Genomic DNA, 15,831 nt, shown 5'->3' on the forward strand with positions numbered 1-15,831 from the left:
TACACAAAAAAAAATCACAGTATCCCTTGTAGTTCAGAGGAGGGTTACAGAATATTAGCCTAAATGCTTCATAAATGCTGGAGGAAGCTGAAGTGGAGGAAGGCTGCTTGTGGAGGCTGTTAGTGAAGGTATGCAGACCTTTGTCTGTACTTGCATTCCTGCAGTGATTTCCCTCAGTATATTTAAAGAGTCGTACGGTGGAGGTAAGGATTGAGAAAGATAGCAGGAGACTAAAGTGAACCTATATTGCTATAAGTCACCTATAGGATATCATAAAACAATAAACACTGTCGTAAGGTGGTCTTTAAACTACTGACACATGATCTGTATGGGCGTTTATAGATATTGCATTTTTCTCTGTGTCAATCAGCGTTGTCAGATATGTGAATTGATTCTTGTCAACAAAGTAAACAGGCCTCCTTTATAGAAAAATCAAAAAGTCAAAGTTCAAGAAAGGTCACAAAGGTCAGACAGATTCATCCAGGTGTGAAATTGACTTGTGGCATATCATTTTATTTTATGGAAATTAACAAAATGGAGGCACACAGCAAGACAACTTGTTTTGGAGTCCTTAAGCACCCTGACAAGTATAAGTATGAGTATACCTGGCCCCAGGTGGGTTGATTCTTCCTTATATGGTATGAAGCAAGCACATAGCGAAAGGAAGGGCTGTAGTTTAAGCAGCGGTGGTTTTGCATTACCCATAGCCCCACTGGCCCACCCCATTTTTTTTTACTTTCCTTCTTCCACATCTTCATTTTAAATACTCAGAGGCATGAAAGATGAAGAGATAATTTTCAAGAAAAGGCTTGTCGCTACATGACCACACACCAGATAAGCAGACAGCAAATGAGATTTCTAAACCCTGCTCATGTTTGCACATTGTTCAGTTGAGTTCTGCTTCACGTACACTGTGGTATCTGTAATCTTATCCATAGTATGAATACCAGACATACGTAGGCTGCGTTATTGGATATGATAATGAAGTGAAAAAGGTGGCTGGTCGCTAAACTATGCTATTGTCTCAGCTACTTTTCAGCCTGATGCAGTTTCCTGTCGTTTATAGGCCCAGAGGGGGAAAGAGACAACTGAGATGACGTAACTCATCACAGTAGTGTTTTGCAATGTCTGCTATACTGCATCTAAAACACTTTTAAAAAGCTTTTTCTGATAATTTTAAAAAAAGAAAGTACTTCTATTCAGCAGGGATGCATTAAAGTGATCAAAACATTTATAAAGTTTCCTTTAATCTTTCTATTTAACAAATAATCCTTACAACGTATCCGTTTCCACACAAATATTAAGCAGTGGAAGCAACTATTTCAACATTGACAATAAGAAGCACGTTTCTTGATCTCAAATCAGCATATTATAATGATTTCCTAAGGATTGTGTGACACTGAAGACTGGAGTAATGATGCTGAAAATTCAGCTTTACCATGACAGGAATAAATTACATTTCAAAATATGTTCAGACGGAAAACAGTTTTTTAAACTGTAATAATATTTCACAGTTGTACTTTTTTCCTTTATTTTTGATTAAATAAATGCAGCCTTGGTGAACATACACTACCAGTCAAAAGTTTTTGAACAGTAAGTTTTTAAATATTTTTTAAAGAAATGCTCACCAAGCTTGCATTTATTTGATCTAAAGTACAGCAAAAACAGCACAATTTTGAAATATTTTTACTATTTTAAATAACTGTTTTCTATTTGAATATATTTTAAAATGTAATTTATTCCTGTGATTTCAATGCTACATTTTTAGCATCATTACTCCAGTCACATGATCCTTCAGAAATCATTCTAATATTCTGATTTGCTGATCAAAAACATTTATTATTATTATTATGTTGAAAACAGCTGAGCATAATTTTTTCAGGTTTCTTTGATGAATAGAAAATTCAAAAGAACAGCATTTATCTGAAATAGAAATCTTTTGTAACATTATAAATGTCTTGGTTATCAATTTAAAGCATCCTTGCTAAATAAAAGTATTAATTTCTATAATTAAAAAAAAAATTATGGATGAATGAATTGAAAAATTATGAATGGTATAGTGTATAACGTTACAAAAAGCTTTTTATTTCAGATTTGGATCTTTCTATTCATCAAAGAATCCTGAACAAAGTATAAAAATATACTCAACTGTTTTAAATATTGCTAATAATAATAATAATAATAATAATAATAATAATAATAATGTTTTTTGAGCAGCAAATCAGCATATTAGAATGATTTCAAAAGGATCATGTGACACTGAAGACTGGAGTAATGATGCTAAAAATCTAGCTTTGATATACAGAAATGAATTATATTTTCAAATATACTAAAATAGAAAGCAGTTATTTTAAATAGTAAAAATATTTCACAATATTACTTTTGCTGTATTTTGAATCAAATGAATACAGGCTTTGTGAGCAGAAGAGACTTCTCTAAAAACATAAAAAATCTTACTGTCCAAAAACTTTTGACTGGTAGTTTTAAGATTACATGCTTTTTAACAGATGGTGTATGGAGTAGTGTATACTGTTTTTAATAAGGTTTTGAATCTGTAAAATCATAATGCACAATTACATAACAGGACCAGCTGCATCAGTAACTGTAAGTTTCTCTCACGCACCACCAGGGGGAGATCTGCAATTTAAAAAAAAAAACAAGCCATTTTCTTTCAATTAAATGTTTAATTAACAATCAGCTGATCTGCAAGAATCATCTACTCTCATATTAAACTTTTCATTTTCTTTCTTTCTGTTTTTGTTTTTTTTTTTGTAAAAAAAATGTAAGGAGGGCTATACCTGAACAGTCACATTCAAGCACCATGTAACATACAGAGGCTTTATCTCACTTCCTTCAGTGGATGTACTATGTAGAAAAATGCTGGCTTACAAAATAGCCTATAACATCAATAGACAAAATGTCAGACAACAAGCTTTACAGAATATTTCCATCTGTTCAGTTTCACAATCTCTCTCAAAAAAATCACAAATGAGTGCTTCATGTCTCTTGAACACGGTTGGTAAATTCTACAGACTGAAGTTGTTTAATGATAACACAGTAATTTGTATGTAAAATGCCAAAAAATCTGAAAAAGAGAGTTATTTACAAAAATTATATAATCTTGTGGCGAGACACAGACAGCTGGCAGATGTCTCCTATTAACCTTAGGATAAAACCTGAGGTAATTCCTAGTCTCTGTATTTTTGGTTCTGGATTATATCACGAAATTGCCAATAATTTAAACAGGAAAGGAAGGATTTAAAGGGAAAACATTAACATTTTATACAATGTAAGATATAAAACATTTGCTACATCCTGTACATATTTTTCTCCTTTACATCCCACCTAACTGGTGCTGAAATTTTCTTAAATATATTATAGCTTGAAAATGGTCTCTGTACAGCTATATTTTTAATTCTCTATAAGCCTATTTCTGAACAATGCAGTATTTTGCTCCATGGATACTTAAATTAAATACTTAGCCATAAAAATAGTGCTAATAATCTATTTAATATCTTTCAAATACGCTTACTAGTAGTTTGCTACATCCTACCAATCTATATTTCCAAAAATAGAGCTGATTTTCTTCCTCTCACTCTTAAATGTCAGATGTTAATTTAAATCTTAAATTTCACAGTTGATATTCAGTTTCTGTATGGCTGTTAGATGAGAAAATCTTTTTAGAATGTACACAGAATGTCAATGTCTGGCATTAATAATGGAAATACACTGCAAATTTACAGAGATGGAAGATTATTATCAGTCATTTTCGTTTAATAAAAGTAATACAAAATTCCCATCCAAAAGATGAGACAGATACTATGAGGGTTCAGACAAACATGAAACGCTGTAATTACAAAATAATCCCGATTGAAATGAGTGGCTATTGCTGTCATTGTCTCTGTCAGCCAGTAGGGGGCAGTAGAGGTGAGTACGGGGAGCCTCTAGACCTGAGTGGAGTATGATCTTGTGAGAGAGGGTCTAGGGCGAGCGCAGGTAGAATATTCTGAAGGCATGTCTAGACTGCGCTGGAGATGGAGCGACGTGAGTGGATGAGGACATCGGGAGGGGCGGGGGCCAGGTATGGCTGATGGTCATGTGATGCCTGTGTACAAAACCCCTGGAACCTGCAGAAAACAAAGCATTTCTGAAAGAGTGCAGAAGCGAGAGAACAGGGCCAAGGTGACATTTCACTGCATGCAATCAGGGTCAGAAATTAATGTAGGCTGGGGCAAAAATGCAACAAAAATGAACAAAAAAGCTTCCCAAATTTTAGATCATTGGGTAAAAAAAAATGTCCCTGTACCCTAAACTCAATCTGTTACTGCTGTTGTGATTAAAGGAGTAGTTTACTTCCAGAACAAAAATTTCCAGATAATGTACTCGCCCTTTTGTCATCCAAGATGTTCATGTCTTTCTTTCTTCAGTCATAAAGAAATTGTTTTTTGAGAAAAACATTTCATGATTTCTCTCCATATAGTGGACTTATATAGTGCCTCGAGTCTGAACTTCCAAAATGCAGTTTAAATGCAGCTTCAAAGGGCTAAAAATGATGGGTCTTATCTAGCAAAATGATCAGTTATTTTCTAAAAAAGATTACAATTTATATACTTTTTAACCTCAAATGCTCGTCTTATTTAGCTCTGCGTGAACTCTGTGTATTCCAGTTCAATACAGTTAGGGTATGTTAAAAAACTCCCATCTTACAGTGCCCTCCACTAATATTGGCACCCTTGGTAAATATGAGCAAAGACGGCTATGAAAATAAATCTGCTTTGTTTATCTTTATGATCTTACATTAAAAAAATTCACAAAATGCTAACCTTTCATTGAAGTGAAACAATTAAAAGTGGGGGGAAACTTACGTTATGAAATAAATGTTTTTCTCATATGCATGTTGGGCACAATTATTGGCACCCTTAGAAATTATAATGAGTAAAATATCTCTGAAGTACATTCCCATTTATATTTGCATTTATTTAGCACACTAGGATGATATTGTCCAGCAATAACTTCCTGTTTCACAGGATTATAAATATGAGGAGCACAAAAGCCAAATTTCCTTAATCATCCATCACAAAGAATAAAACCAAATAATATAGTTCTGATGTGCAGAACAAGATTGTTGAGCTTCACAAAATAGAAAATGGCTGTAAGAAAAGAGCTAAAGCATTGAAAATCCCAATTTCCATCATTAGGACAATAATTAAGAATTCAAATTAAACTAAAGACAAATCTGCCTGGAAAAGGACGTGTGTCTATATCGTCCTAATGCATGGTGAAGAGGAGAGTTTAAGTGTCCAAAGATTCTCCAAGGATCACAGTAGGAGAATTGCAGAGATTAGTTGAGTCTTGGGGCCAAAAGACTAAAAACAAAATTCAAACAGCCCCTACGTCACCACATGTTGTTCAGGAGGGTTTTAAGAAAAATCCTCCTTGCTCATCCAAAAACAAACTCTAGCATATTCAGTTGTCAGACACAACTTGAATTTCAAATGGGAATGGCTTCTGTGGTCAGATGAAACAAAAAATTAGCTTTCTGGCAGCAAACACTCAAGATAGGTTTGGTACAAAAAGTACCCCATGCCCACAGTTAAATATACTGCTGGATCTTTAATGTTGTGGGCTTATTTTCCTGCCAGAGGTCCTGGACATCTTGTTCAGATACATGGCATCATGGATTCTAGCAAATACCAACAGATAAAAAATCTAAACCTGACTGCATCTGTTAGAAGTTCTGTCACTGAGCATAAAATGAAGCTTCTGCCATGGCCATCCCAGTTGCCTGAACTGAACCCTATAGGAAATGTGTGAGGTGAGCTAAAGAGAAAAAGCACCAGCATGGAGCTGGGAAACTAAAGGATCTGAAGAGTTTTTGTATGAAGGAATGGTCTCTGATCTCTTGTCAGGTGTTCTCCAAACTCTTCAGGCATTAAAGAAGAAAACACAGAGCTGTTATCTTGAATAAAGGACATTGCAATAATTGGGTGCCAATAATTGTGGTCAACATGAACTACAGAAAAACATTTATTTCATAAAGAGATTTTCCCCCTGCTTTCCATGGTTTTACTTAAATGATAGGTTAGAATATTGTGAATTTTTTGAATGAAAGATTAAAAGGATAAACAATGCAGATTTATTCTTACAGCCACCTTTGCTCATATTTACCAAGGGTGCCAATATTAGTGGAGGGCACTGTATTTTCTCCTTCAACTTCAAAATTGCTGTTTCAAACCCTTCAAAACCTGGCTTAAACTGCTGTTTTACCTTTTTTTGGAAAGGGTGCTTGACCCTCCTTGTGCATGCACTTTGTAAACACTGGGTCGGTACTTCTGCAGCGATGTAGGACGATTTTGAAGTTGGAGGAGAAAATGAGATGGAATTTTTCGACATACCCTAATTGTATTGACACAGAATGCACAGAGTTCATGCAGCGCTAGACAAGATGAGCATTTGAGGTTAAAAAGTATATAAATTGTCAATTTCATTTTTAAAATGTAACCGATCGTTTCGTCAAATAAGACCATTTTTCCCTGGTCGGGATCATTTAGAGCCCTTTGAAGCTGCATTTAAACTTGCGGGCACCATTAAAGTCCAATATATGGAGAAAAATCCTGAAATGTTTGCCTCAAAACAAATAATTTCTTTACGACTGAAGAAAGAAAGACATGAACATCTTGGATGACAAGGGGGTGAGTAAATTATAAATTTTTGTTCTGGAAGTGAGCTAATCCTTTAATCTTACTGCTGTTCCAATTAAAGTGAAATGTGAACATTTAATGAAAATTGTCAGTTGCAGCATTACATTTAAATCTGCTGAAGTTGCATCAGATCACTTTTTTGCAGCGCTGAGCATTTTAACCAATTCCACACATTTCTTTTGAGCTCATGATTTTTTCTCATCATAAACTACAAAGTGCAGATACATGAGATTTATTTTAAAGTGTTGACAGCTTTACTGATTATTATGAGAGAGTGCATAACTCACACTAGATTGAAGTCATGGACCGCTTTAGTGATGGCGAACATGTTCACTTGCTTTAATATTTTTAATTATACATATTTTATACATAATAATTATACATAATTTATTCCCATTTTGAAAACCATTGTGTTTTCATTGTACCAAAAACAGTGCAAAGTCTTGATTTTCAAATGTGTATAAAGCAGTAAACTAATTCCTAAACTGTTCTTAGCTTGCTTATAGTCTGTGTAGCCAAAATGATGTGCCATTTCCCCAACACCAAAATGTTTTTTTTTTGTCATAATACTGCAGCTGCTCTCTATAACAGTTGCTGTTTTTAATTTTATCATTTGCATATTTTTGTAAGTATTTAAACTATGCTTGTGTAAATGCATATATGCCTCCTTGAGCAGCATTAAAGGGATAATTCACAAAAAAAAAAATTAAAATTACCCCATGATTTACTCACCCTCAAGCCATTCTAGGTGTATATGACTTTCTTCTTTCAGACAAATACAATCAGTTATATTAAAAAAGTCATGGCTCTTCCTAGCTTTATAATAGCGTTGAATAGGTGTTGATATTTTGAAGTTCAGTAAAGTGCATCCATCCATTATAAAAAAGCAAATCAATGCATTTTTGTAAGAAAAAAATCCATATTTAGAACATAAAGCTTGCACATGTACACGAGAGAGTGGTGTTCCAGCATATGATGTAGGATGTGGCAGAACTATTTTTATGATTGATGGACGCACATTATTGGACTTCTATTGGACTATTGAATATTAACAGGGGTGCACATAAGTGGTCCACAGGTCTGCATGCGTGACAAAAATAAGAAATGTTCAGATCTATTATGTTCACTGCTATTATAAAGCTTGAAAGAGCCAGGACATTTTCTAATATAACTCTTATATATTGTATTCGTCCGAAAGAAGAAAGTCATATATACCTAGGATGGCTTGAGGGTGAGTAAATCATGAGGTAATTAAAATTTTTTGGGTGAACTATCCCATCAAACAATTAATAAATAAACATAAACGCCAAGTCAGATGCAGCTTCTGTTCCACATCCACAGTACAAATATGGCTTTTGTTGATGTTGATAAACATTTTTTATCGATAACAGGGGTTTTTAACCATTTAGGATTTTGCACCCCCTACATTCATCTAATTTCACTTTACAATCCAGTGTCACTTGATTACAATGGGATTTTTACCGTCTTTCATTGTGTCATGTTGTACCACTTGCATCTGGTGTAGATAGTGTGTTAGTTATACTGAAACATTAAAAATATAAACATCTTACCAAAATTTAGTGACAGCTGAGTCTGTTTTACAGTCAGTTTAACCATTTTACCATCACTGGTATTCTTTATTTTTTGCTTTTGCTTGAACTCAATCCGCCAAATCTGCAGTAACCACAGCCAATAAAGATTTCGCTTGACTAGCTGGGAGACTAGTCAAATCGCCCCCTAGTGGATTTTGCAAAAATCAACACTCTTTAATGCCTCTTTAACGAATGCTGGCCCCACAGATTGAAAACCCCTGGTCTATAATATTGAAGACTTTTACTTTTTACAAAGTAAAAAAATGACTGGAAATCAATTTCAGATGCAAAAGTTAATTTCAGACCCTGATTGCAATGCTTGCTTAGAATTTGGTTAATACAAGGACAGCCTTCACATCTGAAGCACACCTATGATGCCTTAAAATGATGTCTAGGTAGCCAGCTAACTAGTTTTTGCTACCAAGCTAATGAGAAAAAAATGCATCAATGCACTAAACTTCTCTTTAGAGCCAATAAAATCAGTATTACCACATCCTAGATATATGATCCCATTATTCACGGCTATTTAAAAAGCACAAGTATGTGGGCAGCAGACCTCATTCAGCTGAAGAATAGGTACATTATTATACAGTACAGTTAGCTGTTAGCTCTTGTTTAGATTTCCCACGCCTTCCTGGTGTCCAACAATGCACCCACCCGTCACCCCTTACCTGAGGGCCACTTAACTTTTCGAGTGGACTCTCTACGCAGGGCATGGCCACCATGGGCATGTTGAGCGAGGGCTCCGGGCGCGGAGGATGCACAGGGGGCGGTAAGGGTGGCAGCTGAGGCTGGGTCTGCTGGAAGTTGTTGATCACACATGTGACCTGGAGGTGAACCAAGAGCAAGGGTTAATAATGACTGCAAAAACGTGCATTTACAGTATGACAATGCAGGATCTGCCTCTTGTGGATTAAGGCTTCATGCCCAGAGCATGTTCAGCCTTGGCATGGCTGTGATTGGACTTGATTTAAGAGGATGAAGGACGGAGTCCAAAGCCAGTGGATTAGCTACAGACTCACTAAACATCCGAGTACTAGTATTAGCTGTTAAACAGGTATGTGCTCAAAGTAATGACCTGTTTCACCCTCTGACATGGCGTGATGTTTTGGCTGTGTCCCAATTTATACTCTATCCATCCTAAATAGTGTGTAAGGTTGTGTGTCGTACAGCTGCTACCTGTTTGCTATTTTCAAATATTTTAAAAATGTAATCTATTCCTGTGATGCAAAGCTGAATTTTCAGCATCATTACTTCAGTCCTCAGCGTCCCATGATCCTTTAGAAATCATATGCTGATTTTCTGCTCAATAAACATTTCTTAATAGCACTTACAGTTAAAGTAAAACATTTACATACACATTGCAGACTCTGCAAAATAAGAGGCATCATACAAAATGCATGTTATTTTTCATTTAGTTTTGACCTGAATAAGATATTTCACATAAAAGGCGTTTACATATAGTCCACAAGAGAAAATAATAGTTGAATTTATAAAAATGACCCCATTCAAAAGTTTACATACGCTTGATTCTTAATACTGTGTTGTTACCTGAATGATCTACAGCTGTGTTTTTGTTTGTTTGTTTGTTTGTTTAGTGATAGTCATTCAGTCATTCATAAAGTTTTCAGCATTTTTATGTGTTTGAGCCCTTTTTAACAGTGACTGTATGATTTTGAGATCCATATTTTCACAATGAGGACAACTGAGGGACTCACATGCAATTATTACAGAAGTTTCAAACGCTCACTGATGCTCCAGAAGGAAACAAGATGCATTCGGGGGTGAAAACTTTTAGAATTTGAAGATCAGGGTAAATTGAACTTTTGTCTTCTAAGAAACATGTAAGTATCTTCTGTAGCTTCTGAAGGGCAGTCCCAAATGAAAAAATATGATATTCAGGCAAAATAAGAAAAAATTACACATCTTCATTCTGTTCAAAAGTTTTCACCCCCCGGCCCTTGATGCATTGTGTTTCCTTCTGGAGCATCAGTGAGCATTTGAACCTTCTGTAATAGTCGAATATGAGTCCCTCAGTTGTCCTCAGTGTGAAAAGATGGATCTCAAAATCATATAGTCATTGTTGGAAAGAGTTCAAATATACAAAAATGCTGAAAACTTTATGTAAACTTCTGAACAGGGTCATTTTTTATAAATTCAACAATTATTTTCTCTTGTGAACTATATGTAAACTTCTTTTATGTGAAATATCTTATTCAGGTCAGTACTTAATAAAAACAACATGCATTTTATATGATTTCTCTTATTTTGGTAAAATAATTAACATTTTGCAGATTCTGCAAGGTGTATGTAAACTTTTGACTTCAGCTTTATTAACAGAAATCGTTTGTGTCACTTTTGATCAATTTAATGCTTCCTTGCTGAATAAAATTGTTAATTTCTTCAAACTTTTGAATGGTAGTGTATATTCTCGAATGGGCATGCATTGAACTGCCTGGCTATGACATTTGGCCGATTCTCACCAGAAAAGCAGCGATGGCTCCTCCGGTGAGATATCCAGCTAGAACATCAGACCAGTGGTTGCGATACTCAGCTACACGCACAATGCCCACCAAAACAGCCAATGAGAGGAGCGTCAGACAGAGAGTTGGTTTGGTCAGCCTTGTGCCTTTAGTCCTCCATATCAGAGTTACATACATCTGCAGAAAACACAAAACACATATTGTACACATTAATTCACATCTATTATGACTATTCACTCATCTGTACACAGTAACATAATGCAATATATACTGTATATGTTATAGGGTGCTTTTTACAGAGAGCATTCTCACTACAACTAAACTACAGCTTATTTTTCTTTGCCAAGTGTTGTTACTTCAAAACGCTGCCAGAAGGCCAGCAGCATCTCTTCACTTCACTGTTGCAGATGAAGCCGGAGCTTAATGTGTGCTGCTCAATAGAGCTTTTAGCCATTTCTCAAACTAGAGACAATTCTCCTCATCTTGTTGTCAGGGCATCCACTTCTCTCTGTGATGGTTAGATCCAGTAGTTTATGAAATAGACTTCAACCCTCAAAAGAACAGCACTAATGGAACTAAAAGATTTTTAGTTTTTGGCCATTTTCAAAATCGAAATTTAACTTGAAACATAAAAGTTTACAAAGACAAGATATACAAGTGTAGGGTGCATGTTTAGAGTTTTGGGACCCCAGGACTGTGGGGCCCCACGCAATTTGTGGTTTGTGTGGTGCCTAAACATGCTACTGTACAAGTGTACTCTATACTTCAGCAAGTGCAAAAGACACTGCACTGCTCTCTCCATACTTCATTAAACAGCACAATCATTTTCAAGTGTGCTAATAATAGATGTTACGTACTAAATCAGCATTTAATAATAATTACTTGAGGGTTATATAACACAAACTTCTCAGTGCACTAGAGTAATGGCTTTGCCATTGCATTGCAGATTGTACTTTGCCAATCACAGCTAAAAAAAATAAATAAATAAAAAAAAATAAAATAATAATAATACATAAAATAAATATCTAAAAATAGATTTTTTTATTATATATTGATTCATTAAATACTAAATTGGAATTGAATTATGAATTTCTTTCAAAAACATAAAATGTCTTATGAAATTACATCATATTAATTACTATATTACATTTTTATTGTATTTCGCTTAATTAAATGCTACGTTGTTGAATAGAGTGAATAGAATTATGTTTTTTTATGTTTTTCTTGTCTAAAGAAATGATACTGTAATGTTGTTTTATACATTAATAATTACTATATTTAAGTACTGTATTTACTATATATACGTTTGTATTGTGTTTTTATTCATTAAATGCTACACTGGTGAATAGAATTTTGAATTTCTTTTGAAAACATAAAATCTAAAGAAATTATAATGCAATTTGTGTTTTGCCATCACAGCAAAAAATAATTTTAAAAAACATCTAAAAATATAAAATATTTTAAACACTAATAAGTAGAATAAAAATGTAATATAGTAAATATTGTAAAAACATTGGGAAAAAAAAAGATTAATTAAATGTGACCCTGGATCACAAAACCAATCATAAGGATTCATGCATATATGGTTTGTTAGGATAGGACAATACTTGACCAAGATAAAACTATTTTAAAATCTGGAATCTGAGGGTACAAAAAATCGCCTTTAAAGTTGTCCAAATGAAGATCTTAGCAATGCATATTGCTAATTAAAAATAAAGTTTTGATATATTTACGGTAAGAAATGTACAAAATATATAATCATATGATGTGATTTTTAAGCATCAAAGAAAAATTGATCATTTTGACCCATACAATGTATTTTTGGCTATTGCTACAAATATACCCGTGCTACCTAAGACTGGTTTTGTGACACATTGGTGAATAGAGTGATACTTTTCTTCCAAAAACATAAACATGTCTGATCAGGTAAATGACAGTGATTTCTATGCATGCAGCATCATGTTTGATTTCTTGTCCTGGATGTACTCACCACCGTATAGACAGCTGAGTACATACTCAGCGCTGCGTCCTTGGAGGGAAAAGATTTGCGGGCAGAGGCGATGAGGTAAGGGTTCCCTGTGCATGCTCGCCGCTCTGTGATGTACTGCAGTGGTGAATGGCAGCCCAGTGCTGTGTAGTTTGGACGGCATGTAGACAAGAAATGAGGTGTCTGGTTTCCTGTCACTACCTGCCCTGCATTGGCAAAGATGGTGGTGGTAAAGAGGCCGAAGGAATACACACCTGAGAACAAGACGAAGAGGGGGAAAATGTGAAATCGTGTGATCAACCACTTGATAATTATAAGAGGATTTTCACATACTTTTGGACATATAAAATAGTTTGATATATAGACCAGTTTGGAGTAGATGTCACAGTTACGCAACCTGCAGCTGTGCACGCATAGTGGTTGCAAAAAAACAGTGGTAACAAGTGGAGGTAAACGGGTAAAAACCATGGAAGAGAAAAAACAATTTTTGTGCCTTTTGATGTCAAAATTGGAATGCAAATAATTTTTATAGAATACTGTCGTCAAAGACGCCATTTGAAGCTAAAAGTACATACTATGAAGTAAAAACACATACTATGATGAAAACTGCTATGACTACTCTATTTTTAAAGCATAAATTTGATTTAAACAATAGGTCTACATAACATTCACATATACTGTTTGTATTAGCCCTACAGTTGCAGCATGAAATATTATATAAACCTATTACTATTAAAATTTTTACGTAACATTTATTTTATCTCACAATTCTGACTTTTTTCTCACAAATGCAAGTTTATATCTCCTAATTCAGACTTTATAACTCAATGTAACTTTGTCAATTCTGAGGGGGAAAAAAGCAGTGGGATATAAACTCTACAAATTCTGAGCCGAGGGGAAGAGAAAAAATGACGAGTTGTTTTTCCTTATTAGTTATTGTGAAATATAATCTTGGAATTGCAAGAATAAAGTCAGAATTTGAAATATAAAATCAAATTTACCTTTTTTTAAATTCTTTTTATTCCATGGCTCCATAGACTGCCACATGAAAAGCATCAATTAATGCCACCAGACAGGCTCCGACCACATAAAACGTCATCCCTGTTTCGAATCCACTATCTAATGCCAATTTTGTTGAATAACAGTGCTGGGTGACAAGCTCTTGTAGTATGCAGAGAACATTTTGAAAATTACATCAAATCCATATAATCTATAATCCTTTCAAATTTAACTATTTTGTACCGTATCCGTGTAATTCTCTAGCCATAAAGGCTATCTCTCCGGGGTTTTCTGCAACCATGATGCGTGCGCATCCCGAATGTTTACAAACCTATAATTGGTCTATACTTTAGAGAAATGTAGAATTACATCACTCGTTCACCAGTGGATCCTTTGTAGTGAATGGGTGCCGTCAGAATGAGCCGATAAAAACCTTACAATCTTACTCCAGTCCATCAATTAACATCTTGTAAACCAAAAATCTGCATGTTCGTAAGAAACAAATCCATCGTTAAGAAGATTTCAGACCTTTGCTTCTGGGTTTAATACAAGTCCTATAATATGGCTTTCTCTAGTGAAAAAGTAATCTCCATTAAATCAGGAGAGACGTATGCACAGATCAAGCACTGTTTACAAGTGAAAACAGTCCAAACATTTCTAAACAAACATGTGAGTGGATTTTGATGTAAGAGAACAACAAAGGATGGACTTTTTCACTGGAGGAAGTGTTATTATTGAGTATTTTGAGCAGAAGTGATGGTTGTTTAAAGATGGATTTGTTTCTTACAAACACAGCTTTTTGCTTCACAAGATATTAAATGATGGACTGGAGTGGTGTGAATTATTGTGATGTTTTTTATCAGCTGTTTAGACTCATTCTGACGGCACCTATTCGCTGCAGGAGATCTATTGGTGAACATGTGATGTAATGACTTATCCAGATCTAGATTTCTCCAAATCTGTTTTGATTAAGAAACACACTCATCTACATCTTGGATAGTTGAGGGAGAGTAAGCGTTCAGCAAATTTTCAGTTGTTTTAAATATAAATTATATGTAAATGTAATTATATATATAATTAAATATAAATGTAGCCTTTTCAATATCTGAACATTAGGTGTTTTCATACATACACACAGATTTGTTCCCAAAAATTGTAAAGTAGCAGGAAAAGTTTGATGCTACGTGTCTAAAAGATTACCAGTTTGAATAAGACTTCCAAAAAAACTTGAAGCATTGCTTACCAAGGAAGCGGACTATGCGTCTCAGCAGCGGGTTGAAATAGCAGCAGTCAGCCGTAACAATTGTCTTCTCCTGCGAGGCCTCAGGTTTAGTGAAGAAGGATGCAAGCTCCCCCAGTAGAATCTGCAGCAGACAGACGTAGGAATGAGATTTCTCAGGTGCACATAGCTTACAGAGAACAGCGCTTAAGGGGGAACCACAATATTTTTCTTAAACTGATTAAACTGTGCAATGAAACATTTGTCATTGTCAAGACTGCTCGTGCTCCAATTCCAGAATTTCATGATCTCAACATCAGAATTTTTCAACATCATGAGAATGAGAGAATCTCATTTTCAGTCCCATACATGTATAAATGCTAAATGCACCAGCACAGCTGAGATAGGTTACGTTCAATATGCACTAATGGGACTGCTTTCATAAAACATGAGTGCACACAGATTGGAAAGCAACATCACATGCTGACTTAAAAAAATTGAAATTTTCAGTTTTGAGAACTATCATCAAGAAAGGTTAAATGGTATGTGGTGTAACTATTAAATAAAATATATTTGCGTATATCTTGATTTTTATTCTTATAAATATGCATTTTTAATGTAAAAGTTTTTTTTTTTTTATATATATACAAATATCATGAATTATGATTTTCTGTAATTTTGTAATTAAATAAAGTTTTATCATTTTTAAGATACTCCCTGAATATTTTTTTTCTGCATGTTGGTTGCACCACCTGAACATGGTTGTCACACCACATAACTGCGATTTGAAGAAGAAAATTTTCAAATATTGAAGAAATAATTATAAAATATTTATTTTTTTGGCTTTTTT

General features: G+C 34.6%; 1 protein-coding gene across 7 annotated transcripts in view; it reads right to left on the reverse strand.

Annotated features, from left to right (window-relative positions):
* Positions 1 to 1,728: 1,728 nt before the first annotated feature.
* Positions 1,729 to 15,831, reverse strand: part of plppr2b (phospholipid phosphatase related 2b) — a 147,379-nt gene continuing 133,276 nt past the window's right edge. For 3 of the 7 annotated variants that reach the window (XM_051112666.1, XM_051112667.1, XM_051112665.1), the window contains 5 exons: positions 15,006 to 15,126; positions 12,767 to 13,017; positions 10,777 to 10,953; positions 8,981 to 9,120; positions 1,731 to 4,127 (listed from right to left, as the gene is read on the reverse strand). In XM_051112666.1, the coding sequence (XP_050968623.1) occupies positions 4,019 to 4,127; positions 8,981 to 9,120; positions 10,777 to 10,953; positions 12,767 to 13,017; positions 15,006 to 15,126 (798 nt within the window). In that variant the 3' untranslated portion in view covers positions 1,731 to 4,018. Of the gene's footprint in view, positions 4,128 to 8,746; positions 8,756 to 8,964; positions 9,121 to 10,776; positions 10,954 to 12,766; positions 13,018 to 15,005; positions 15,127 to 15,831 lie in introns of all 7 variants that reach the window. The other 4 variants (XM_051112670.1, XM_051112669.1, XM_051112671.1 and 1 more) reach the window with 3 other exon arrangements.

Source organism: Labeo rohita, chromosome 6 (genome assembly GCF_022985175.1).
Source record: "Labeo rohita strain BAU-BD-2019 chromosome 6, IGBB_LRoh.1.0, whole genome shotgun sequence".
Taxonomy (NCBI): Eukaryota; Metazoa; Chordata; class Actinopteri; order Cypriniformes; family Cyprinidae; genus Labeo; species Labeo rohita.